Source organism: Bubalus kerabau, chromosome 16 (assembly GCF_029407905.1).
Source record: "Bubalus kerabau isolate K-KA32 ecotype Philippines breed swamp buffalo chromosome 16, PCC_UOA_SB_1v2, whole genome shotgun sequence".
Taxonomy (NCBI): Eukaryota; Metazoa; Chordata; class Mammalia; order Artiodactyla; family Bovidae; genus Bubalus; species Bubalus kerabau.
The window spans coordinates 77,296,068-77,322,233 of NC_073639.1; the positions used below are offsets into that span (position 1 = coordinate 77,296,068).

Here is a 26,166-nt window from a genome sequence, read left to right on the forward strand (position 1 = left end):
CAGAACCCACTGAATCTTAACAGTGATCCCCACAGCAGAGGCGGAGTGGGGGTACTCTCACTCTCATTTCTGGCGGAAGAGGCCCCAGACCCTCTCCGGCCCAGAGCCATGGCCTGCGGCCTCATCATGCAGTCCCTGAGCTCCTGGCACAGGTGTGCCCGGGATGCAACCTGACCTGGGTCACCACTGGCTGCTGTTCCCCTGCCATGTCATTCTGGTCTTTCTTCACATGACATGCCCGCCCTGTCCTGTTAGAGGTGTCTGCAGCTGAGCCTACGGCCCTCTCCCCGGGCAGGCCCTTTGCTGACCTCAGATGCATAGGCTTAGTAGCCTGGCTCCATTCTCACACCCTTCCTGCTGATACCAGGGGCTGCAGGTCCCCTTCAAGGCCTGAGCCAGGGCAGGCGCCCTACATGCCTGCCTCCCTGGCCTGCAGACCCCCAGTCTGGTGTGGTGACCCTTCCTTTCAATCCTGCAGTGGTCCCTAGGCAGGTTGTTCCTCCCCACTGGGTCTCAGTTTCTCCTGCATAAACCCGGTCAACAATCACAGCTCCCTGGGTGGAAGGTTGTGATTGCCATGCTTGCCATCACGTAGAAGACAGTTTTTACAGAGAAAGAATCAGGGTTGGGGAATCTGAATGCCTTTCCTCACACATATTGAAGGGCTTCTCTGGTGGCTCAGTGGTAAAGAAATCTATCTGCCAATGCAGGAGACATGGGTTTCATCCTGGGTCAGGAAGATCCCCTGGAGGTGGAAATGGCAACCCACTCCAGTATTGCTGCCTGGAGAATCCAGGACTGAGGTGGGCTGCAGTTCATGGGGTCACAAAGAGTTGGACAGGACTGAGCAAGTGATGGAGCACGTGCGCATGAGTGATTAAAAGTCACCAGACAGAACGGCCATGTGGTGAAGAGTGACGCCCATGTAACACAGCAGTGTGTTCTGGGATGGAGCAGACAGTCTCAACATCAGGGGACGCAGTCGCATTTTAGTAGCTGAGAAAAATGACAAATTCCAGAGTGAAAGAGAGCTCGGGAAGAATCTGGGAGTGCCAGCAGGGAGTGGATAAGGGGATGACATACCCAGGATAGAAGTTACACTCCGGGGGAGCAAATACTGGCACTGTTTGGTACAGGCTGATAAGAGGAAGACAAACCCCAAATTAAACAAATGTGAACGAACTCCTCTGTGTGTAGACAGAGCAAATATATCAGTAGAAATGGGTGCAGAGCAAAGCAGCAAACTGTCATAAATCAGAGTGAGTTCCGACACGGAGCTGTGATTTGGGCAGACCAATATTTCAGGAAACGTGGGTAAGAAGCAGCTGGCAAAATAGTAACTTTGACAGAGTGTCAACGTCCTGCTCACTGAACAAGTGGAAACAGAGCGCTCCCCAGGCATCAGTAGGAGACAACAGGGAGCAGGAGACTCCCAGAGGACGTGCGCTCTGGGAAGAGCCGGGCGCACGACGTGACAGAGAGGGGTGGGCGAGTATCCTGAGCCGCTGGGCCGGCCGCCCACTGAAGTCATCACCCAGTTGCTCCCTCCCGGACCCCTTGGCCTTTCCGATGGGCCCTTTCCTGGGGCTGACCATATAGCCACACTGCTGAGATCCCAGGGGTCTGACCCTTTCAGACCCGCCTCAGCTAAGCTGGGCGATGGGAACCAGAGCTGGAAGGTGGGAACCCAGAGGTGACGTCAGACAGTGAACCCAGAGCGACCCCCGTGCGGGAGGCAGGCCCTGGGGGACTGGCCCGGGTGGCCGGGGTGGTGCCAGGCCCAGCACTGATGGCCACACGTCTGTGTTGCCTTGTCTGTGATTTGGCTGGACTTCTCCTTTGTCAGCTGTGTTTCGCCCTGGACTGTACCCTCTATTTCCTGAGTCAGAGCAAGGGTGGAGCTGTCGGAGGACAGGGGCACAGGAAGGTCAGCCCTTGAGCGGAACTGGCATTTCACACGTGCTGTCATTTTGCCCAAATGTGTGTGTGATCAGCCTTCTCCACTCTCAGCGTGGTGAGCTGTGGGACCCCAGGATGCCAACGAACCCCCGACCCTGGCCTCTAACACAAGCTGCACTTTGTCCTGGTCACACGCAGAGGGCTGCGAGTCTGGGCCTTTGCTGGTAACTGGGTGCAGGTGTTCCTACGGGAACACAGCCTGGACCAGCTGGGTGCATCCAGCCGAGGAGAGACTGGCACCAGCAGGGCGTCTGCATGGAAAGCCAGAGCCAGGGTGCCAGGTGAGGGCTGGATGCACTCCAGGGAAACCCAGGGTTCAGGGCGGGGCCCAGAGGACGAGTCCCCAACCCTGTCACCAGCCTGGAGCCCGGTGTCAGACTTCCCACGTCAGACACGCTCTTCCTTCAATAAAGACACATCAAGAGGCAGCTGCAGGGGGAACACAGGTGCCTGGGCTTCAAGGGCAAGAGGAGGGAGCTGGGGTCTAGCCAGTGCCCAGCTCGGGATGTGTGTGCCTGCTAACGGGCCCTAAGGAGGAGGGGGACAGAGGGAGGGGGCTGGGTGCAGGGGCGGGCGGCGGGCACAGGTGGCCGAGAGCAGCGGGCAGCCCTCACATGACCCGGAGCTCAGAGGAGGGCCTGGCAGACTGACCAGCATGGCGAGAGGGAAGGTGGGAGTAGGGGGTCCGGCCTCTGGGGGCCGGTGACCCGGCTGAGCCAGCAGCCTTGTCCGGATAGCAGCAGGGAGTCCCTGAAGGGTTTCGGGGAGGAGGGAAGCTTATCCATGAAAGGAAAATGGGGCAGTCTGTTGGCCACAGCCAGCTCACAAGGCTGGCCTACTCTTGGGGAGCTAAGTTTCTTTCTTTTTTTTTTAATATTGCTTTCTTTGGTTGCACTGGGTCTCAGATGCAGCATGAGGGATCTAGCTCCCTGACCAGGGATCAGACTTGGGCCCCCTGCTCTGGGAGTGTGGTGTCTCCGCTCCTGGACCCCCAGGGGACGCCCAGGGGAGCTAAGTTTCTGAGCTGATGGAAGGACCCTCAAGTCCCTGACCCTTGGGCCTTGACTTGCCCGTCCCCCGTGTCTCTCCTTGTTTGTCTTCAGCTCCAGCAGGGGGAAGGGGGGAAGAGGCCCGTGACAAAGTCGAGAAGTCTCCATCAATGTGGACGTGATGATGGGGTCCCCAGGGGACGTTAGCAAGCTCTGGGGGAGGGGTGCTGCTGGCGTCTGGCACAGAGAAGCCTGGAATGGTGCTGCTGAAGATTCTGTGACACACAGGACCGCCGCACAGTCACGCAGTCCCCAAGTGCTGGACAGGTCAGGGCGTCCAAGGTGAGCCTGGTGGTCCATGCCTGCCCCTTGGGTGGGCGGTGGGACCGGGAGGGCGGGAGAGAATGGAGTTGGCAAGATTCCTTCAGCGCTTGAGCCTTAGGCCAGGGAGAGGACGGTCGGTGGGAGGGTTTCCCAAAGCGCCTTTACACTGGAGGAGAAGCAGCATCACCCTCGCCTTCCCGGATTCTCCGCAGACCCGGCGTCTCAAAGCCCAGATGTGCACGTGTGCATGTGTGCAGGGTGGGCTCCAGCAGAGCAGGAGAAGAAGCCAGGGAGGTCAGCCAAGAAGGCGGGGTCTTCTCTGCGGCGCAGCCTCCCGCTGAGAAGGCGGGGCTCGGGTGCACGTGGAGTGGCTCCGTGGGCGGGGCCTGCCAAAGACCCGCTCGGGGCCGGAGCCTCGGGGAGGGGCGTGGCGCGGAGCTCGGGGCGGAGCCTGGCGGGGGCGCGGCCGGGGCGCCTATTTAAGGAACCCCGGCGTGGGCGGACAGCAGCCATGGGTCTCAGGCGAACGTCTTGGGTGCACCTTTCCGCCCTCTGTCGCCGCGCCCCGCTGTCTACCGCGCCGGCGGCCCGAGAGCAGCCCGCCGCGGGCCCGGGAGCCGAGCCCGTGTGCGGGCCGGCCGAAACCGCGCGGCCGCCGGTGCCCGCTGTGGACTTTGGCAACACGCAGGAGGCGTACAGGAGCCGGCGCAGCTGGGAGCTGGCGCGCAGCCTGTTGGTGCTGAATCTCTGCGCCTCGCCCGCGCTGCTGGCGCGTCACGAGCAGGTGTGCGGGGCCGCGGGGCGGGGATGCGGCCGGGCCCCGCGGACCTTCACCCGTCTGGGAGCCGTTACGAGGTTTCAGGGTGGAGAGCGGGCACTCTGGAGCCCGTGGCCGGGAAGTTAGGAAGGGAGGTGTTTCCTGCACGCGGTTTTCAGGCAGTGAATTTGATCACATGTCAGCTGTGGGTGGTTGTTCAGTCGCTCAATCGTGTCCGATTCTTTGCGACCCCACGGACTGTAGCCCGCCAAGATCCTCTGTCCATGGAATTTCCCAGGCAAGAATACGGGAGTGGGGTGCCATTTTCTACTCTAGGGGATCTTTCCGACCCAGGGATCCAACCCAGGTGTCAGGTATTGCAGGCGAATTCTTCACCATAGCAATTAAAAACAAAAACCAGTCTAAAGTTTAAGCTGTATAGTGCCTGCAGTAATACACAGTGTTCACTTGAGATTAAAACCAAATGTCATCTGCTTTGCTGAAAAGGTAGCCTGGCTGTGTGTGGCTCATAGCCTGGAACCCCAGAGTTCTTGGAAACTGGGGTCCCCACACATGACCATCGTGAACAGGCAATGTTGAGAGAGAATGGGAAGCTGCTCAAACATCTGACTTTCGAAACTTGAGCACAATGACTTTGAAAGGTGTGAGGGATTTGGGAAATTAAAAAGCAGAAGTGTCTTAGCCGCTGTTGTCAGGGTGACCCTGGGAACAGTTTAAAAGCAAGGGTCCAGCTGGTGCTGAGGGCCCTGAAGGCTCTGCGTGCAGGTGGTGTTGACGTCTCAGTGAGGCCGTGTGGAGGGCACCTTGGCTCCAGGGAGAGGCCAGGGAGATTGGACCCAGGAGGAGCACCTAGCCACACCTTGGGCAGAGGTGAAAGTGAGGCCACGATGGGTGGATGGTGAGGACAGAGTTAGAGCTGGGTGGCTTTGGAAGGGCTAGGCTCAGAATCAGCAGAGAAGTCCGCACAGCTGGAGTCCTCGGGCACTGCGGGCGATGACAGGAGGGACAGGCCATCTCCACTGTCCCTCGGGCGTCTGCCTGGGGCCCGAGCCCCTGGACAGTGCTGTGGATGCTTGGAGAGCAAGGTGGCTTCTCCCCTGGTGCTCTGCCTGTGCCCTGGGGACATGCTTAAGGAGCCCAGTCACTGTGGGCGGTGCCCTGCCCACCCTCCGAGGGATCTGTCCCACTGTCGTCCTTGCTGGTGGTCCTGCTGGTGACAGTGACCTTGGTGCCTGGTGCTGGAGGAAACTGGGCGGAGACTAGACTGTGGAGCTTGTGGGCTGCTCCCCAGACCTGGTCCTTCTCATAGTCTGGCCTGCAGCAGAAATTCCTCCTGCCCAGCCAGTGCAGGTCTGTGCAGCTCCTGCCCCAGGGAGTATCAGCTTGCAGGAACCCGGTTTGAGCTGTGGCATTGGCTCCGGACCCAGTGGGGGCCCGCACTTGCCCACAGGGAGGCCTTTTTGTGAATGGTTTAGAACATCCAGGTGTTCTGTGATGAAAGCCTCTGTGCTTGGGTGTGAGCCAGCGCCAGAGAGCCTGGGGGAAGGGTGTGGGCAGGGAGGCGAGAGAACTGGCCTTACCTGTCCTCACGTGTAGGCATCTCCGAGTCTTTTACAGTGTCTGCGTTCCTGGTGCAAGTTTCTAAATCCATGAAGGATGCTGTTACCTGGGGAAGAGGTGGGGCTACCTGGTCTCGGGTGGAGCCACCCCAGGGCACATTGGGCACCAGGACGAGCTTACAGGCTGCTTTGCTCTGGGCTTTAAACCGCCAGCCCTGCCCCAGTGCTTCCATCGCCCTCTGTGACAGGCTGGCCTCTCCCGTGCCAGGGTGGGACCTGGTGGGGCCTTCAGAGTTGTTGCCCCTGACAACACAGGGGCACAAGGGGACCAGGAGGTCCCTGGACCACACCTCAGCATCAGCCCTGCTCCTGATCCTTCAGTGAGTGTTGGCTGGGGCTCCTCCACAGTAGCTGGGTGGCTAGGATGGACTGTGTGGCCTGTACAGCCTAGATTATTTACCCACGTCCACGCCATGTTTCTGACAGTCCTCGGAATCGGCATGTATGATGTCAGGGATTTCCCACAGCTGAGTGCTGGCTCTCAGGTCCCTGATTCTGCCTCGTCTGCCTCTGGGTTGAACTGAGATTTGTTGGAGACCTGACTTGCCCTTCAGTGAGGCTGCCCAGGCCCACAGCCTCCCTGACTTCTGGCCCGGGCTCCTGGGAGGCAGGAGAAGGCTGCCCTCCCCCAGCTTGGGGCTTTCACTTTCCATTTCCAATCTTCCTTATAAAAACAACTAGATGCAATAAAGTCAGACACTGGGTAAGGCTGCCAACAGGAAGAGGTGATGGCCTAGAAACCTTTGCCCTCGGCATGCCATGTGGCCCCCTGAGTGTCTGTTGGAGTGCCAGGCGCAGGGCAGCTGTGTCAGCCTTGGGGTGGCGTGGGCCGTTTGACGCTGGTTTGGGGATAAAGGCCTGTGACTCACCCATGCTTTTGCTTGGACTGGAGATGGTTCCCTGAGGCCTGATCCCCACAAGAAAGTGGGGTTCTGTTATTCACTGGGGTTGAGAAACCATAGACTGTCCCGGTCTTGGTGCTGGAGGTGGGACAGGGATTCCCGGACAGGTGGTGGGTGTGTCCTCCAGCGGTCACCCCTGCACCCCATCCTGATTCCTTCCCGCCTTGTCACCTCCTTGCCTGGCACAGCCCTCCTCTTGCCCTGTCCGGCACCCCCTCGCCCCCATTCTGAATCCTGTGAAGGACCTTGCCCCTCCCGCCTTCTGGGTCTCCTCACAACTAGGAGGGGAGTCCCTCCTCTGTTTCACTCAGCCTGGAACTGCGCTGGGCAGGAGGCACCTGCTCAGCCCATTTGAAGGAAGATGGCAGGAATTTGGGGTGTGGTGCTGGCGGGTAGAGGAGAAAGCTGAGTGGTTTGGGGGGCTGTCTTCCCCTGGGGCTCGCACGCCTGGGCTGCTGGTCTGCGGTGGACGCATGACTGTGCCGAGCCCCCACTGGCCCCCGGTCGGCGGTTGTCTCTCAGACCCTTGGGGGCAGTTACCCGGTTCACTTCTGGCCCATGCTGCCTCCAGCGGGACTCGTGCTTACTCGGAGTTCTGTGTGTTCATCTGTTCAGCACCCACTGCAGGGCCAGCCCCTTGCCAGGCAGTGTTTTAGGGACTTGGAATAAGCAGTGAGCAAAACATTGAAAACTCTGGGTGCTTGCCTCCGAGAAAGTCACACCAGTCCCCGTCATCCCCAGCCGAGGCGTGGATACAGACAACGCTGTGAACTCACCGCTGCTGTTCCTGGAGAGGCCCGCCAGTCACTATATCCACCCAGCTGTGGTCAGGTGGCTGCCATGTGCCTCCGGGTTCACCTGTGAGTCTGCAGGGCAGGAGAGGGGTCAGAGCAGCGCTGGGGACAGGCCAACTCTGACGAGGAGTTGGGCACAGCCAGCTCCTACGAGTGGGAAGCAAGCCATTCTGGGTGGTGTGGCCGTAAAACCAGGGCCCTGCACCGAATGTGGCCCTGGGGAGCGTGTCAGGGCTTTGTGTGACCGGGGAGTAAGTCCTTCCGGGGGCCAGAAGCCCAGGTGGCCCTGGACAGCAGCTCCCCTTGCCTTCCAGCTGCTGCATCTTGCCAGGAAACTTCTGGGGCAAAGGTTGTTCAACACGCTGATGAAGATGACCTTCTACGGGCAGTTTGTGGCTGGCGAGGACCAGGAGTCCATCCGGCCCCTGATCCAGCACAACAGGGCCTTCGGCGTGGGCTCCATCCTGGACTACGGTGTGGAGGAGGACTTGACGCCTGAGGAGGCCGAGCGCACGGAGATGGAGTAAGGGCCACGCGACGCGGGCGGGACTGGCCGGGACCGCTGGGGGAGCTCCGGCCGCCTGACCTCCACAGCCCTCCTGGGCCTGCCTGGGGTTGGGCCTTCGTCCCGTGAGGACGACGGCCTGAGCCTTCACCAAGGCCTTGTGTGCCCGAGGCTGGGGCTGGCCAACCCTGGCCCACAGTCTGATCCTCCTGGTTTGGGACAGTCTGCAGGCTAAGGATCATGGCTGCAGTTGTAAATGGTTGAAGCAAAGCAAGAGCAGTACCTTGTGATACGTGAAAACTATAGGTTGCTCTCACCCTATGGGGGCGGCTGGCAAAGTTGATTGGCCATGGCACAGACGACCACATTGGCATTGGTGGTCCTCTGGCTTCCTGGTGAAGCATCTCTTCAGAGGATTCTGGCCCCCAAGGCGGTCCTTCTGCCTGGCCCGAGACCGTTCCCGATTAGCAGCTGGGGTCCTCCCGGCAGCTGTGGCGCCTGCCCGGGGCATCCGAGGAAGATGGAATGTGCCGGCTCCGTGTGGCAGGCCAGCCCGGCGGCTTCGCCAAGCTCACTGACTGGCTGCAGGGGTCTGTTCTCTGGGCAGGGGGTGTGGGGGCAGGAGGGCACCCCCACCCCACTCCTGGGCCACAGGACGGGTCCCCCATTGGAGACTCAGGCAGATCCAGCCCTTGCTTTGCAGAATGCCTGCCTGGTTGCTGGGCTGGTTTCTGCTCCCCTCCAGGCCAGGCCACGCTGAGTCAGCTGCGCCTGAGCCAGTGAGGGTGGGGAACAGGCTTTCTGAGTCGCCTGCCCCATCTCAGGCTTGATGTTTTCTCTGGCCAGGGGCAGGGAGGGGATGGGTCGTAGGAGACTCCAGCCCTGGGAACGGAATGTCCCAGTGGAGCCGCTGCTCGATTGGCTTGGGGAGCCAAGCCCCTGTCTCTCAATTTGCTGTTGTGAAGGCAGGGTTCTCCAGCTCCGCACCCCCTGTTCCTGGTGACTGGTGGCTGCCTGGGGCTGCCTTTTGAATAACTAATGGGCTGTGTCCCACTGGGTCTGGGTGGGGGTTGGTGGTTTCACAATAGAAGTTCTTTCTCTGGTATGAAAAGCCTCCTTTCCCGCCCTGGGCAATTCGCCCTGCAGGGGAGCGTTGGGAGGTGGGGCTGGCCGCAGGCATGGAGCTCGTGACCCTGGGCCGCTGGGCCGCTGGTCCTGCCGGAGCCCTGCTAGCTGGCCTCTGGGCCTGAGCTGCGGTCCCTCCCTGTCCTCACGTGGCGGCCTGTCTGCAGTTGCCTGGCCGCCCCGAGTGCTCGGCGGGGCCGAGCTGAGGGTGCAGAACCGGGCTCGTGGGCGCTGATCCAACATCCAGCCATCGAGCTCCTGTGGGGGGAACGAGTGATCACAGGCCCCTAGACCCTACCCTGGGAATGATGCTGATGCCTCTGCCACTGGGAGGAGGGGCCTGGGGGGCTTCCCAGGGTGGGAAGCGGGAGGCAGAGGGGCCATCCAGGCAGGGTGGGACGGTGGTTCCCAGAACAAATGTTAGAAGGTGGAGGCCAGGGTCCTCACTCCAGGAGAGGAGCCCCCCAGGGCACCCCCAGCCAGCTAAGCACCCCGGGGCGGAGGAGCAGGGTGAGGTTTCCTCCCGATGATGGGCTGTGACGCAGACATGTCTGTCCTGGCTGTTCCAGGCCTGGCCTGGGTCCCCAGGGTGAAGATCGCGGTTGAGATTGTGTGCGGGGTCTTGGGTGCTGCCTGGAACCAGGACCTGGGGCCGCCAGGCTTTTCCGTGCTTCTCTCCTGCCTCCCACATTTAATCAGAGCAGAGCTGGTATTGTAGCCATGCGTTCTGGGAAACAAACTCAGAAGGACAAGGCAGATAGTGGAGTGCAGTTTATTACACCGGCGGGCCCAAGGCAGAATCTCCTCTTAGCCAAGGACCCCGACCAGTCTTTGTGAAAAGCTTATATACCCTAAGTGTATAAGGTTCCCTGAAACTAGTCTGAACAAAGGAAAAAGAAAGATACAACCCGTGATTCATATGCCTTAAGCCTAGGTAGTTAACAGTGGACAATTATCAATAGGCTTGTGGTCATACCCCAATAAGCATAATAGAATGTATGATTCTATTTGGTTACACAGATAAATAGGGTATTCTTTTAGGCATGGAGAGCCCTGGGGCTCCTCCTTCCAGGGGCCTCCAGTTGGTATGTCGTTTCCATAGATACTGGGCATATAGATCAAAGTCCACAGTCCGGCCCAAATTGGAGTCCTGCTTTCAAGATGGAGCCTGTCCTGTTTTCTCCTTCAGCGTGGGGGTGGCCAGCGGGGTCTCTCCTCACCTCTTACGTGTGTGCATGCTCAGTCGTGCAGTCGTGTTCGACTCTTTGCAACCCCGAGGACTGTAGCCCACCAGGCTCCTCTGTCCATGAGATTCTCCAGGCAAGAATACTGGAGTGGGTTGCTATTTCCTTCTCCAGGGGATCTTCCCCACCCAGGGATTGAAGCTGTGTCTCTGGAGTGTTCTGCACTGGCAGGCGGGTTCTTTACCACTGCGCCACCCCCACCCCCTCACTGTTTATTTTTTCCTAAAAGGCATCCAGCCCGCAAATCTGATGTAGAGCTGAGCTTAGAGATGGCTGAGGGCGTGGCCCGGGAGTTCCTGTCATTCCTGCCATTCTCTCCTGTGCCTGCCCTTCCTGGTGCACTTTTGTTCCCTTCTCCACATCTTGGGCCGTGCATATATGTGTGCACGCCTGCATGTGTGCTCACGTGTCTGCATGTTTGTGTGCGCACATGTCTGCACATGTGTTTCTGCACGTGTATGTGTGCACGTGTGTCCGCATGTTTTTGTGTGCATGTGTGTCTGAAAGTGTGTGCACGTGTGTGCACACATGGCTGCATGTGTGTGCATGTGTACGTGTGTGCATGCCTATACCCTAACCCTAACCCTTCTCCCCATGCTGAGATGACACCCCCTCCCCCTAGCCTGTCAGCTGCCCCTTTTGTCTCCCAGAGGCCCCACCCACTTGCAGGCCCGCTCGAGAACCACAGCCCTGTCCCCCCAGTGCTCTCTGCTCAGGCTGGGCCCTGGCCCCACACTGCGGCTGTGTGGCTGGTTGCTCCCCATGGTTTTGGAGCCTGGCTGGGGCTTGGAGGGCAGGTGGCTGGCCGCTACCTGGGACTGTCACTGGCCCCAGCCCTGGGGGCCTCTGAGCGACGGTGTCCCCTCTGTGGCAGGTAGTCGCCTGAGAGGTGGACTCTGGGCTGTGTGCTGACGGAGCAGGCCCGAGCCCCCACAGCCTCGGTGTGGATGGGAGCCGTGGCATCCCTCTGCCCTGCCAGGCTGCAGCTGCGGTGCCTCCTCCAGGGTGGCCTAGGGTCCTGCCCTCGGGAGGACCTGGGTACTCAGGTGTGATGGCCGGGGCGGCCAAGGGAGGGTGGATGCTGGAAACACACCTTCGGGCTATGGATTCAAAAGTAACCCTGTGGCACGTGGGTGAGGCAGGCCGCCGTGAGGGGAGGGCAGGGGGGCGGAAGCTGGCTGCCACCCTGTCTCGGGCCCGCCTTTTCCTCTCAGGAAGGACCCTCCCAGGCCTTGGGCTGTGTGTTGCTTTGCTTGCCCCTCACCCGCTGTAAGGAGGGGCTCCCTGGGGGGAGACTGTGGGGTGCAGGGCTTGTCCGCGGCCAGGCCCTGTCTGCCAGGCTCAGAGGAGATGACCCTGGAGGGTGGGGTGGGCGGGGCGGGGTGCTCCCACCTGGCAGGTGAGCTGCCCCCCTCGTCGGTGTCCGGCTCAGCATCCCCCTGTCTGCCCCTCCTGCCCGCCCTCCGCAGTGGGGGCCTGACCCTCCCCTTCCCATTTCTCCTTCAGGTCCTGTTCCTCAGCCTTGGAGCGTGAAGGCTGCGGTGAGTCAAGGGGAGCCGGTCAGGAGTGAGCCCTCTCCCCTCGCACACACCTCTTGGCTTGGGGCCCAGGGCTGCTACTGCACCTCTAGCCCGTGTCCCCAGGTGCCCTGGCAGGTGACACGCCCTCCTGGCTTTCCTGGGGGCCTGGGCTCTACCTTCCCCACCTGGGTGTGACCCCGGGCTGAGTCAGGGAGCAGGCACAGGCCGCTTTGGAGGCAGAGCAGGTGCAGCTCCGGCGGGGGCCATGTGCAGGGCCATGGAAGGGGGACTCAGGCTGGCACCCCTGCCCCCAGGTGTCAGTAAGAGGGAAAAGCAGTTCCAGGCGCACCGGGCCTTCGGGGACCGCAGGGACGGGGTCACCAGCGCCCGCACCTACTTCTATGCCAGCGAGGCCAAGTGTGACAGCCACATGGAGACCTTCCTGCGCTGCATCGAGGCCTCAGGTGAGGCCTGGGCGGCCCCCGCTTCAGGGACGCTGGGGGGTGAGCTCGAGGCAGGGGCTGGAGCGTTCACCCAGGCTTTGGTCCGCGTCTCGGTGGCTGAGGTCGGGAGGTGGCCTGGGCTCACACACCCCGTCCAGCCCGTTGCTTCCTGAGGAGCCTGGCTGGCCCCAGGTGCCCAGATGCGGACCTGCCGGGGGACTTGGATCTCGTCACACGGCGCTTGGCTTTGCCGAGGGCAGCACCGTCCCAGGGGCTGCGGCTGTGCCCTCCCGGAGGGAGATGCTGCCCCGCGTGGCCCCTGGGTAGGACCACCCCCTCGCGAGGCAGCTCAGCCGGAAGGCATGCAGGCCTCGGTGTGCTTCAGTCTCAGAAACCCAGCGGGCCCCCAACGGCTCTCCTGTTAGGGCCCCGACACTGTGAACACTTCAGGGACAGGATGAGGACCACCCAGAGGCAGCCTGCTGGGGTCAGCATCGGGCGCCTGACTGGTCGCATAGACAGTGGCTGCCTGGTGTCCAGGGCTCAGAGCATCTCCTTGGTTCTGGCCTGGGGACAGATGAGCAGAGGTGTGATCATGGGCTTCCAGCAGCTAGACAGGAGGGACGGAGGCTGCGGAGCGTGGTCTGCCTCCTGGCGGTGCTCTGCGGGCGAGTCTGTGTCCGTGTGCCCTCGGGGCGGCCCTGGGTGCCGAGACCACCGGAGAGGAACTAAGTGGGCGAGCGTGGGCAGGCCTCCCCCGCTCTCCGGCCCCCCGCCTTCCTGACCGCACGTGGCCAGCTCCAAGCCCTCTGAGTGGCCTGCCTGCCTGCCTGCGGGGGCGTCAGGGGCAGCTGTGCGCAGGGCGTTCACGGGCCACGCAGGGTTGGTGTTTCTGCCCTGGCTGGTCACCCGGCCCAGGTGTCTGGGTCCTCGAAGGGCCCTCCCCTCCCGCTGCTGCCCCCGCAGCCTGAAATTGCCAGGTAGCCACCAGAGCCGATTCCGAGGGCCAAGTGGCCCGCCTGGGCCTGGGGGCGAGGGCGGACAGGTGTTCTCCCGGGAGGACAGGTGTGCTGGTACCACCGACTGTCTCACTGGGTGGATCATTCGAGTGAGATCATTCTCTTTCTGGGGGTCTTGGGGCTGGGTGTCGTGGGTAACCCATGGAAGGTGTGGCCCCGCCCACTGCCTGCAGCCTCCTACATGTTGCTGAGACATGTCCTGACTGGAGTGGCACAGATTCTGGGCTCAGAGTCCCCCTAACCCCCAAGGCCCTGATGGCTCTTCCTGTGGCTTCTCACAGGCGGAGCCAGCGAGGACGGCTTCTCAGCCATTAAGCTCACAGCTTTGGGGAGACCACAGTTTCTGGTGAATGTCAGAACCCCCCCCACCCCCCCGCACCCGCAGAGGATTGGTATGAACGCGGGGCACTATGAGTGTTAAGCGAAGGTGCCTTCACTCACATGCTGGTGCCTGGGCTCTGAGTGCACCCGGGCAGGCTCGGTGGGCTCAGGCCAGGAGCTGGGCACACAGGTGGGCTTGGGGGCTTGGGCTGCAGGGGGTCCCGGGAGAGGCTCACGGGCGCCTGGGTGGAAGCTCAGGGCTGGCGTCTGCAGCTGCAGTTCTCGGACGTGCTGACCAAGTGGAGACGCTTCTTCCACCACGTGGCTGCTGAGCAGGGCAAGGCTGGGCTGGCCGCTGTGGACACGAAGCTTGAGGTGGCCGCACTGCAGGTGGGCGCCCCTCCCTGGTGGCTGTGGGCAGGTGGGCCGCCAGGAACCCTGCCCAGGAGGCCCAGCCATGTCTGAGTCCCGCCACTTCTCCAGGGCCTGTGTGCAGGCGGGGAGAGACTCGGCAGGCGGGTGCTGGGTGGGAGTGAGGGCCCCCGCAGAGGGTGGGCAGGCATGTGGGGAACCTTGGGGGGTGGCGGGCAGCAGGGAGAGGCCGTCTATGGAGTAGAGACCCAAGGCAGAAGGTAGCCGGGTCTCGTGCTGGTGTGAGGAGGTCAGCCTGGCATTGCAGGCCAGCAGGCAGGGCAGGAGGTGCTTGTGAGAAGGGCCGGAAGGGGGGGCGGGGAGGGACCGACGCCCCCCCCTGCTTCTGCAGGAAAGCGTGGTCAAGATGGGCATTGCGTCCCGGGCGGAGATTGAGGACTGGTTCACCGCAGAGACGCTGGGAGTGTCTGGGTAGGCAGAGCCCCGCTGAGGTCCCCGGGGGTGGCCGCCTGCGTCCAGGCGGGGTTCTGGCTGAGCCTCAACGGCCTCTCCCGATCCTGCTAACTCTCTGCTGGGTTGTGGGACCCCCGAACCCCAGAGCTTCCCAGGGAATTGTCTGAGTTCTCGAGTAGGAGTGCTACACCCCGCTGTCCCGGACCCACCTGGCAGGTGGGCGGAGGGTGAGGGCAGCTGAGATCCTCTGAAGGGTCTTGTGTCTCACTTCTGTTTCATAAACAGAGGATGTACTGTTTCCATTTGTATCTGTGTTTCAAGGCAGGCCTCGTGGGGGTTGGTCTGGGGGCGCTCCCACAGGGAGGGGCCTGGTGTGGGGCCTGGGCGTGTGGCGGGCGCCGGCAGCCGTGGTTAGGCTGCCGCCCGCTGCTGGCGCGCCTCTTCCCGCAGCACACTGGACCTGCTGGACTGGTGCAGCCTCATCGACAGCAGGACCGAGCTCTCCAGGCACCTGGTGGTCCCCAACATGCAGGTGATGTGCCCCGGGCAGCTGGTCCCCGCCTCGTGGTTCCCACAGGGTCATTGTAGGGGGCCCCAGGCACAGAGCCGGGGTTTCCTCGGGGAGGCACGGGGGTCACCTCGTGTGGGGTCAGACTCCTCGGGTGCAGGCCAGGCCTGCACGGGAGCCGGCGTCCTGGGGGCAGCGTGGTCCTGGGTCCTGGTGGCTGGGGGACCCTGGGCGGGCCACTGGCCTTCATGCGTGGACACGGCAGTGGGGGGAGTGGGGCCTGGGCACCAGGCCTGGGAGGTCGGGAGGCCCTGTAGAGGGCGCCCACGGGAGCGGGCCGTGCTGGCCTAGGGGCCCGGGCACGGAGCCGCTGTGACCGGATGGTCCCGCCCCCAGACGGGCCGGCTGGAGCCCCTGCTGTCCCAGTTCACAGAGGAGGAGGAGCGGCAGATGACACGCATGCTGCAGAGGATGGACGTGCTAGCCGAGGTGGGGTGCCCGGGACGTGCTGGGGTTGGGATGGGGGTGCCCCAGACATGCTGGGGTCAGGGGGTTGCCCTGGGATGCGCTGGGATTGGGGGTGCTGGGGATGCGCTGGCGTCAGCGGGGCACTGCCCCGGATGGGCTGGGGTCTGGGGGGGTGCCCCATATGTGCTGGGTAGGGGGGGTGCCCAGGACGCAGTGGGGTCGGGGGGCGCCTGTTCACCCGCGCCCACACAGACTCTCTCCTCTGCATCCCTCAGAAAGCCAACCAGGTGGGCGTGCGGCTGATGGTGGATGCGGAGCAGACCTACTTCCAGCCAGCCATCAGCCGCCTGACACTGGAGATGCAGCGCAGGTTCAATGTGGAGAGGCCGCTCATCTTCAACACGTTCCAGTGCTACCTCAGGGTGTGCGCCTGCCCGCCCCACGCTGGGGGATGAGGGGCCGCAGCAACACGGATGGAGCAGCTTTCTGAGTCCACTTAAAGTGCCTCAACCCCCCAGGTTTTGAGTGGCTGTCTTCTCCGGCCCTTTACAGCTTGGTTCTCTCCAAGTATCTGACGCAGGCTCTGGGCCCCCGCCCAGACTTGTGCGTGTGCTTCAGGGACCCTGAGTGCAAACCCGGGCTGGCCACTTGGGGCCCAGCTGGGTGTTTGGAGGGACCAGGGATTGGCGCTGGGGCTTTGGGGACAGGGCAAGTGGGTGGGTGGGGTCCCGGCAGGTGCTGATGGCTTGCAGAGCCCCTGCCAAGTGGCCACAGCTGCTGGCTACACGCTGGGGGCCCCCAGGCCCCAGGGAGGCTCCGCTGGGGTACACAGGCTGGAGGGGGGCCCATCCCGGTCATCCTTGACCTCTGGCGCGGCCCGCAGGATGCCTATGACAACGTCATCCTGGATGTGGAGCTGGCTCGCCGGGAGGGCTGGTGTTTCGGGGCGAAGCTGGTGCGCGGTGCATACATGGCCCAGGAGCGTGCCCGCGCGCTGGAGGTGGGCTACGAGGACCCCATCAACCCCACGTATGAGGCCACCAGTGCTGTGTACCACAGGTGGGCGGCGCCGGGCTCCCAGGGGGCAGGGCTCTGGGCGTGAGGGGCTGGCCGGGCGTTGCAGGGGGCCGGCCTCCATGCTCTTGGACGCACGACCCCAGCTGAGCGGGACACTCGCTCCTTCCCGTGGTCCCGGAACCCCGGGCCGGCGGGCGGCCTCTGCCCCCAGGGGGCTGTGCGGGCCTGGCTCACGTTTCCCCCCCCAGGTGCCTGGACTATGTCCTGGAGGAGCTGAAGCACAACGCCAGGGCCGCGGTGATGGTGGCCTCGCACAACGAGGACACCGTGCGCTTCACGTTGCGCAGGTGGGTCCTACTACCCCCCTGCCCTGCCCCGTGCCCGGGGCTGCGCTGGAAGCATGAGGCAGGCGGGGGTTTTGGGGGACATCTGTGGCCCCTGGACCCCCTGGGCCCAGCTGGGCATCTAGCTGCAGTAGCAGAAAGGCTGCCTGCAGTTCTTTTGGCTTTTAGCATTAATACCGGACTTCCTCAGGTTTCTGATTAAAAATAAGTGTCATCAGGTGATTCACACAGCGTGAAACGTTGGCGACCTGAGACGCGTTGCCTCGTTTATAGACAGCTCCGCAGCACTTTAAACTGCGCTTGGGATTTAACGTGGGCTGTGTCCCCATGGGGCAGCCTTGTAAGTCACAGATAGGAATGAGATGAAATACATGCCTTTTTATTTTTTTTGGCATTGATTTGTGATTTGTGGGATCTTAGTTCCCCAGCGCAGTGCTCAGTTGCCAAGACGTGTCCGACTCTTTGTGACCCGCATGGACTGTGGGCCGCCAGGCCCCACTGTCCGTGGGATTCTCCAGGCAAGGATACCAGGGGTCTTCCCGACCCAGGGATTGAACCCTGGTCTCCTGTGTCTCCTGCGTTGCAAGTGGGTTCTTTACCTGCTGAGCCATCGGGGAAGCTCCTTAGTTCCCTAACGGGGATTACAGCTGTCCACCCAGCAGTAAAGGTGCCGAGTCCTAACCACAGGATGGGAGATTCCCCATCCTGTGTTCTTTCATCTCATATCTCAACTGAGCGTGGACCCCACCAGGGGTTCTGGCTCCTCCCCCAACCCCACAGGAAGCTGAGTGTGTGGTGGCCTGGCTGGCCTGCGCCTTCCCCAGGGGCAAGGCAGGCCCCTCTCCCACAGCGGGTACCCCTAGCCAGGGCCTGGGTACTGGAGGTGCCGGGGTGTGCCTGGGGCACTTGCTGGTGCTGCCTGGAGTGACTGGTTGTCCTGAGTGGTTCAGCAATGTCCTGCTTGGTCTTCTCCTGCCAAAGGCTGCTTTTACGCAGCCTGAATCTGCAGCTCAGAGCCACAGTTTCTGATGCCTGCCCTTGCAGCCGCCTGGCTGGGAACAGGAGTGTGGAGGCCGTGGGGTGGCCAGGGCAGCCTCTGGAGTCCTGTGGGGGCGGGGGTCAGGTGTTTCTTTGGGGTGGGGTGGGGGGTTCTGACTGGCGTCCCAGCCGGGTGGGCTCTTCCGCCTCTTCCCTTACTCCCTGGGGCCTCCTTGGACACCCTGCCCCGTCCTTGGATGTGGGGTGGCCAGGGGCACCCTTCTGTGCTCAGGGGAGATGAGTTCTGGCCTCCTTGACTTTGGAAGGAACACAGGATTGAGTTGCAAATTTTAAAAGCTGGTTTTCGCTTAGGCTTAAAACGCAATTTTGTGCTGGAGCCTTGATCAAGGCTGGTCCCTCTGTGCCCAGGGTCCCCCCGACGGTGCTCACAGAGGCCCTGCCGGCGCCCACCTCCTCAGGTCCCCATCAGAGTCTCAGCCGCCTGTGGCTGCCCTTTTGAGCTTCAGCTTTTGGTCCCAGGCCGGTCCTCTCAGCCTGACTAGGCAAGGACCATGAGACTGCTGAAGGTGTAACTGTCCACAGAAGGCCTTTCTCCTAGCTTCTGGATCGTTCCATGAGAGCTGGTCTGGCCTCCCATCTTGGCCTAGTCCTGCGGCCCTAGACGCAGCTTCCCTGACCCTAGTGCCCTGCCGTCCCAGGCCCCGCAGCCTGGCCAGGCCGTTCTGGGGGAGCCTCTGCCCTGCAGGCAGGCTGGGGTCTTGTGTCCTGCTCCAGGGGCCCTGGGCCTGGAAGAGTTTGGGCTGGAATTCCTGGGGAAGCGCTGTGGTCTCTGGTGCCACATGTTAGGGACCCTGTTAAGAGAGCCTGGGTTAGGTTTGGCCAAGTCATGAGCCCACCCACAGCTTGGGGGCCTGCGCAGTGTTTTGTGAGCCAGCAGGGTGGGTGGGCCTGGCCTGGGGTTGTCCTGCATCCGTGGTCAGCTGGGGTTCTGTTGGCCCTGAACGGGTTCATCTGTGGCCAGGGCAGCGAAGGGCTCTGGCTCCCAGGTCGGGTGTCCAGCAGGCTAGCTCAGACTTCTCCACAGGTGGTTTCAGGCTTTCAGAAGACCCGGAGAGAGCAGGCCTTTGCCCGTGCCACGTTTGCTGTGGTTCTGTGGCCAGAACGAGTCAGGCCCTGCTCAGGTGTCACTGGGTGGATGGAGAGCCTCTCCTGTGCCGCGGCAGCTGCGGTCACACGGCTGTGGGCGTGGCTGGCATGGAAGGAGCTGCAGTGGGGGGTGTGGAGGGGCAGATTTCACAGGATGCCACTTGCCTGTTCCCGGACTGGGGCTCGACCTCGGAGCCCAGCCCCGGGCGAGGGAGAGAAGGGTCTGTGGGACGGCCCTTGTGTGGATGTCCAGGGAGAGGTACACTGAGTGGTCTGGGAGCCTGGGGTGGGGCCCTGAGACAGCAAGAAGGGTGGTGGGCTCCAGGGACGGGATGGGGGTCCTGTGACGGGCCCAGCCTGGGTGGGTGTGGGGACTCAGGTGGAGGGAGGGTGGTGGCTGTGGACCTGCCTGGTCAGGAGTCGGGGTAAAGTGTGGGCATCACTGGTGCATAAATATTTAAAACCCTGGGGATTTTTTAAAGATCCTACAAGTGGAAGCGAGAGTAGGGAGGGTGTGGATCGAATCTGGGGCCCCCACTTCAGTGTCTGAGCGGCACTAGGAGAAATTTGAGTCATGGGCATCAATCCCAAATGCTTTGCAGTCACCTTAGAAAACAGAAGTTGAATTTGATAAATTTCAATTAACCCCACATACCCAAAACAGCAGCACTTAAACACGTTTTCAGAAAAGCAGTGAGATACTCCACATTCTGTTTGCACATTGTCTTCAGAGGCCCATGTGTGTTTGACGTGTGCAGTGCATCTCTACTCAGACCATCCATCCTCCAGAGGCTCAGTGGCCACCAGTGGCTGGGGACTGAAGTGTGCACAGGGCAGCCAGCAAGGGGAGGGTGAGGGGCTGGGAACACAGCACTGGTACCGAGGGCTTGAGGAGGGGGTGATGGGAGGGCCTGCCCTGGGTGAGTCTGCCTCTCTGGGCAGCTGGGGGCAAGCACAGCAGGAGGGGAGGCTGGCTGGGGGAGGGGACACTTGGTGGCCTGCAGCGGGAGCAGCTGGGCGGAGGCCTGCAGTAGGCAGGACAGAGCCTGTGCCCTCACCTTACCCTGTGGGTAGGGTTCTTGGGGTGAGGGGCTCAGCCTGCACCCTGCCCATTTACAGGATGGAGGAGCTGGGCCTGCACCCCGCCGACCGCCAGGTGTACTTTGGACAGCTTCTGGGCATGTGCGACCAGATCAGCTTCCCGCTGGGTGAGGGGCCTCCCCGGGGTGGGGCTGGAGCTGGGTCTTCCTTGTGCAGGGCTGGGGAGCGGGGGCAGAGCTGGGCCTCCTTGGGGACGGGGCTGTAGCACCGTGGGTGGGTATGCGGGCAGAGCTGGGCCTCACCAGAGGCGGGGCTGGAGCTGGGCCTCCCGGGTGCAGGGCTGGGATGCGGGGGGCGGAGCCGGGTCTCCCCGGGGGTGGGGCAGGGGTGTGGGGGCGGAGCTGGGCCTCCTTGTGGGTGGGGCCTCACCACTCCCTCCCCTGCGTGCAGGCCAGGCAGGCTTCCCAGTGTACAAGTATGTCCCTTACGGGCCTGTGATGGAGGTGCTGCCCTACCTGTCCCGCCGTGCCCTAGAGAACAGCGGGGTCATGAAGGGGGCTCAGCGGGAGCGGCAGCTGCTGTGGCAGGAGCTCAAGCGGAGGCTCTGCACCGGCAGCCTCTTCCACCAGCCTGCCTAGGCCACCTGCACCCACACCCGGGCCGCGACCTCCCCAGGCTCCGGCCAACCCCAGCCTCACACCGATCTCCTTTTACACCCTGAGCTGGGAGAGCCTGCATGCCCCTGCTCTGCTCATGTGGGCTGAGGCCCACACCTGCCAGAAGAGCTGGGAGCCGTCAGGAACTGCTCTGCCCACCCCCACGACCTTGGACCTTAAGAACCACCTTCCCCAGAGTCCAACCCTGGCGCCCTGAGCCCCACACTGGGCAGCGGCTGGCTGCGGAAGCTGGCCTGTCAATAAACCACTTTTCTACAGCATCAAGCCCTCGCTTGCGGCTGAGGGAGTGGCTCTGATGCCTGGGCGGCCTTAGGGTCGGGTTCAGCCACTCCAGCCTCAGGCGCTCCGTGCAGACCTGGCCAGGCAGGGCCCTGGACAACCCCGACCCCAGCCCCAGAGCTGGGCTCGGAGCAATGCAGATGGACAGCACACTCCGATGGGCAGGTTTCGTGGTTGCCCGGCCTTGGTGTCTCCCCTGAGATCCTCCCTGCCCCGTGCCCTTCACCCCTGCCCCCCAGTGACCCACACCAGGCTCCTGCTGATCTGACAGCCCATGGAGCAGGCTGGCTGTGGCCCGAGTGCCTTGGGACTTGGCGGTGAGGGGTCCCTGTGATGTGGGTGGTGGGGGCATCTTCTAACTTCTGTAGACCACAGAGCCCCCAGACGAGGGCTGTGTGGGCCCGGTCATGACTGGCTCCACAGAGTGTCACACAAGCCATGTGCAGGCCACACTGAGGCAGCTTTATTTCTCGGGGTCACACGCAGTTTGGGAGCCTGTCCCTTTCAGGGGCTGCACCTATTGAGGGAGGGGCCAAGAGGTAGGCCAGGGCAGGCAGCCAGACAGCTGCGTCTGCTGTGCCCTTTGCCTGCCCACCCTCAGCAGCCCGGGTGGGGGGCAAGGGCGGTGTGGTCCACTTCGCTTCTCCTCACAGGGTGCCCCTCCTGCAGGCTGCTGGGAGGGTGGTGGCCACGCTTCAGGAAGACCAGTGCCAGGGGCTGTCTGCTGCCTGTGGTCGCTGCGGGACGGGGCGGTGCTCCCGGCTGGGATGGGCGGCGGTCAAGGGCGGGCAGGCTCACAGGGCCGCCTTCCCTGCCTGTCGGCTCCTCTGCTGCAGCTTCCGGATGAGCTCCAGGAGGTTCATCTGCAGGGTCAGCTCCTGGGGTGCAGATGGGCCCAGGGGGTCCGCCTCAGCCCTGGCAGAGCCCAGGGAATCAGCCTCCTTTCCCCAGGCACTCGAGGTGACCATCAGGGTCGAGGGGGCACTAGGTAGGGAGCCCGTGGGGGAAGTCTGGCCACTGCCTGCCAGAAAGGGGCTGAAGCTGGGACTCGGCCCACAGCAGCGTTTGCAGCTGCCCTGGTTTGGCACACATGGAGGTGTGCAGGGATGCAGGGAACTGCAGATGAGGGCCCTGTGGGACACAGCAGGCCTGAGCAAGGTGGGCGATGCCCTGCAGGCAGCTGGCTTGTCCCCTGGCAGCAGAGGCCCGTCAGCGGCCAGCTAGACCCCCAGAGGGGACGTGGCCTTTGGGGACCAGTAGCCCCTAGGCTGTGCCAGGCGAGGCCCACGGCACTGACCTGTGGGTTGGTGGTCACGTAGAAGCCAGCCACCCCTGCCTTCTCCAGTGTGCTCTGCTGGTCTGCCACCTTCCGGTCCAGCTCCAGCACGATCTTCTGGTCCATCGCTCGCTGCTCCTCACGGATCCGGTGTTCCACCGCCTGCCACGGAGAGGGCGGCTCAGGGCTCAGCCTCCTGTCTGCCCACCGATGCCGCAGACACACTCCTGGCCTGCCACCTCTGGCCCCTCTCCCCTCCCCAGTTGCTCCAGCTTCAAGACTAAGGATGGTGTATGCACCGCACCTACGACCCTCCCTTCACCCAGAGCCCTGCTCCCAACACCCTTCTTCCCCACCTCCTGCCAGGTGTCCTCCCTTTGCTCTGCCGGGTGCCACCTGGCACCACCATGAGTGGCCAGATGCTGGCCCCACCTCTGCCGGCTGTCCAGCTGACCGCCGTCTCTCAGCCTCTGCGTGTCTCCTCCCACTAGAGCTGCCACCGCCCTGCTCAGCACCTCCTTCCTGCATGCCCTGGCTTGGGGCTGCCTTGGGACCCTGTGCCAGTCTGGGCATGCACCCTCCCCTGGGGGTTCTTGGTTGTGGGTGGGCCTCTGGGTTGTTCCTGTCCACCTGGGAACAGGACTTGGTGGCTCCATCCTCCCACCACTGTCCTCGCGTCCCTGTGGCCATGGGGCACAGTGGCTCCCACTCATACCTGCCCTGCACAGGCTAAGGCTGAGGAGCTGTGGTCTGGGGGAGCAGGTGGAGGGGGTGGGGGCACCACACATTCTTCACCCATGCCAAATGCACACCCCCCAGCGAAGAGCAATACATGGGCACGTCAGGCCTTTGTGGTACCCATGCTAAGCACACCCGCCCAAAGAGCAACACGCGGGCGCGTCAGGCCCTCGCGGCCCACCCCAGCCTGTGGCCCAGGCTGGCTCCCATGCCACTCTGATCCCTCCACACAGCCCTGTCAGCAGAGCGCAGGTGGGCCCCCCCTCCTCCCATGCCCATACCCCTACCTCGAGCTCACGCTGCTGGGCCGCCTGGAGCACAGGCAGGTTGTGGGGCCGGCAGGCCTGCTGGGCTTCCTGGTGCTTCTGCCGCAGCGCCTGCCTGAGCACTGGGAGAGGACGAGACCAGAGAGGCACTGTCAGGTGGCAGAGGGTGAGGAGGGGTGAGGAGGCAAGGGCGTGCTCCGGCTGTCCCAGCACCACAGGCAGCAGGCCAGCCGTGGGGATGTGGAGGCCTGAACCGGGTACTGGGTGGAGCTCTGGACACACAGCCCCCAGCCTACTCGGGCCTACCCTCAGCCAGGGTATGGCGGTCTGCAGCAGCAGGGCTCCAGGGTCCTAGAGGAGGGGGAGGCCAGGCATGTGGGGTGAGGGTGGAGCCAGGGCCACAGCCTGAGCACAGGGAATTGGAAGATGGGGGTGAGGGAGACTGCGGGCTGGAGGTTTCTAGCCTCACATGGCTACAGGCCAGGAGTCCGGCGTGACCTGCCTGTCATCCGTGGGATATCCACTGAGATGTCCCAGAGACCATGCAGGCCAGGGCCCGGGAAAGGGGCACAAGCAGGATGGCCTCTGCTCCAGGGCACGGCAGTCACTCCTCCTCTGCTATCCTTGGTTGGCAGAGGGGCAGAGCCACCCTGCACACCCTGTCCATAGCTCCCAAGGGAGTAGCGTGGCACAGACCAGAGGGGGCCCAAGGACATGATGACCAAGTAGGATTTATCCCAGGAATGCTGTTTAATCCCAGGAATTTAAAAAATACTGTTAATTCACTCTAGTCACCAAAAAGCCACTCGATCATTTCAAAAGATGCAGAAAAAAAGCTTTGACAAAACCCAACATCCATTCCTGACAGAGATACACTTATCCGGGGACAGACGTCCATCAAACCCGCCCCACAGGGAAGGGACCTTATGTCACCAGAAGGCACTTTTGCCACAAACGTTTAGTGGGCGTATCATCACACTGTCCAGGTCACAGGGAGCACAGAAGGTGAACAGGGAGGGATGACGTCAGCGTGAGGCAGTCCATCAGATCCAGAGTGGGGATGTTCTAAGGCAGAATGCCCCGGACTCTTCAAAAAGTCAGCACCACAGTAAACGGTGGGAATTCTTTCAGAAGCAGAGGCCAAAGTGCAATGCACAACCACACCCTGGATCCTTGTCAGTGGATAATCTGAGGATTATTGGATAATTGGTGTGTCTGAACGTCAGAACGCTCCCTGGAATGACTGATTTCTATCCATTGTGGTTACACAGCAGTGTTCTTGTTCTAGATCGCTGGTTCTAACACCGGACCAAGGCTGACCCCAAGGGTGTCCGGAGACATTCTTGGCTGTCGGCTCTGGGGGAAGGTGCCACTGTCGTCTAGTATAGAAGCCAGGGATGCTGTTTCATGTTTTGCAAAGAACTATGAAGACCTGTCCAGCCAGATTCCAGCAGCACTGCTATTGAAAACCTTGGTCTAGAGGAATGCTGAGGGCTTCTGGGGAAGTAGTGCGGTGTTGCATACACTGATGGACAAAAAGAACTTTGTCAAAACTTTAATTACTGAGTGGAGCTGGAGAACGTATGGGTATTCATTATAGTGTACTTTCAACTTCCCTGTTTATTTTTAAAATAAAGTTGGGTAAAAATAAAATGACAAAGGTGAGAAATCTGAGGGAGCCGGAAGAGCAGCCTGGCACACCCCGCTGGAAGGGGCTCCGGAGGCCGCTCCCACCCCTGTAGGGATGCCTGGGAGGGGCCAAGGCTCAGGAGGTTTTGCCCAGCGTGTGGCTCCAGGGGACGAGTTTTCAGGGCCCAGAGGGTGCTTCGGGGCTCCGTGAATGGGAACCTGATGCACCTTGGAGGGGGAACGGGCCCTATCGGGAGCTGCAAAGCTGCCAACGCCGCGGGCGGCCTACTGCCACAGCCAGAGCTGCCCGCGGGCTGACAGATCTCGCCTGGGAGCGGGTGAGAGCGTCTCTGGGGGTCCCGCGCGAAGGTCACACTGCAACTGACAAAGTGAAGCTGACTGGATCCCATCTGTCATCAAGCCCCGCGCCCTCAATGAGGTCGATTTCAGGGGCTGCTGCCGAGCGGAACCCGGAGAAGGGCTCCGCCCGAGACCAAGCATCCCCGGCAGGCCGCCCCCGCCCCCGCGCACCTCGGTGCTCGTTCTGCAGCCGCAGGCGCTGGTTGTACAGGCTCTTCTCGGTGAGGTGCTGGATCTCCAGCAGCCCCTGGACGATCTCGAACACGGTGCCGTCGAGCAGCGCCAGGGCCAGGTCGCTGAGCGTGGTGTAGGACAGGCGCTGCTGGAAGGAGCTGCGGGCGGAGCGCGGTGAGCCCGCGGCCCGCCCGCCCGGCCCCCCGGCCCGCCCGCCCCAGCGGCCGCGCACCTGGGCAGCTCCTTGACCAGGCCCTGCAGCGCCGACAGCAACTGGTAGTGCCGCTCCTGCTGCCGGGCCCCGTCTGCCGCCTCCTCCAAAGCGCCCGAGCAGCGTTCCATGGCGCCCGCGCCGCCGGCCGCCGCGCAAACGTCGCGGTCCTGTCACGTCAGAGCGCAGCGCGGCGCGCCACGCCCCCTTTCACAACAGTTCCAGACAAACCGCGGCTCGCTCTGGCCTCAGCGGAAGGAGGGCGGCTCTGCCCTGGAGGAGGCTCCGAGGAGCAGCCCGCATTGGCCCCGGCCCTACCCGGGGCCCCGCCCCTTACTCGGCGCCCGGCTCACACCCTTCCGCCCCGTCCACGCCCAGCCCTTACCCTGAAGCCCCGCCCCTTGCCCCCCCGCCCCGCCCCTTACCAACTGCCGCCACACCCCTTACCCAGCCGCCCCGCCCTTTACCCTCCGCCCCACCCCTTACCCGCCCCGCCCTTTACTCTGCCCGCCCCGTCCCTTACCGTCCCGCCCCTCCCCGCCCTTTACTCTCCCCCCCAACCCCTTACCCCGCCTCTCCCCTTACCCTGCGGCCGGCTCTGCACCCGGCTCTGCACCTTGCCTATTGTGAATAGTGCTGCTGGGTGTAACTGCATTCTTGTTTGAA

General features: G+C 62.6%; 2 protein-coding genes across 3 annotated transcripts; one reads left to right on the forward strand and one right to left on the reverse strand.

Annotated features, from left to right (window-relative positions):
* The first annotated feature begins 3,783 nt into the window (after positions 1–3,783).
* PRODH (proline dehydrogenase 1) lies at positions 3,784–20,827 on the forward strand. The gene is made up of 14 exons (XM_055550171.1): positions 3,784–4,056; positions 7,680–7,888; positions 11,746–11,780; positions 12,074–12,223; positions 13,503–13,567; positions 13,816–13,932; positions 14,306–14,385; positions 14,818–14,899; positions 15,272–15,364; positions 15,619–15,765; positions 16,227–16,402; positions 16,609–16,707; positions 19,969–20,057; positions 20,341–20,827. Exons 1-14 carry the CDS (start codon positions 3,784–3,786, stop codon positions 20,526–20,528), a joined length of 1,803 nt encoding a protein of 600 aa, XP_055406146.1. The 3' UTR covers positions 20,529–20,827.
* Positions 20,828–21,287: 460 nt separating this feature from the next.
* LOC129629941 (protein DGCR6) lies at positions 21,288–25,784 on the reverse strand. 2 transcript variants are annotated; one of them, XM_055550173.1, is made up of 5 exons: positions 25,522–25,784; positions 25,287–25,447; positions 23,148–23,248; positions 22,144–22,284; positions 21,288–21,761 (listed from the first exon to the last, which is right to left on the reverse strand). In XM_055550173.1, the coding sequence occupies exons 1-5, from the start codon at positions 25,629–25,631 to the stop codon at positions 21,756–21,758; spliced, it is 519 nt and encodes a 172-aa protein (XP_055406148.1). In that variant the 5' UTR covers positions 25,632–25,784; the 3' UTR covers positions 21,288–21,755. The 2 variants fall into 2 exon arrangements, with proteins under 2 accessions (XP_055406148.1, XP_055406147.1); XM_055550172.1 differs by having other exon boundaries at positions 21,288–21,724; positions 25,522–25,774.
* Positions 25,785–26,166: the final 382 nt, after the last annotated feature.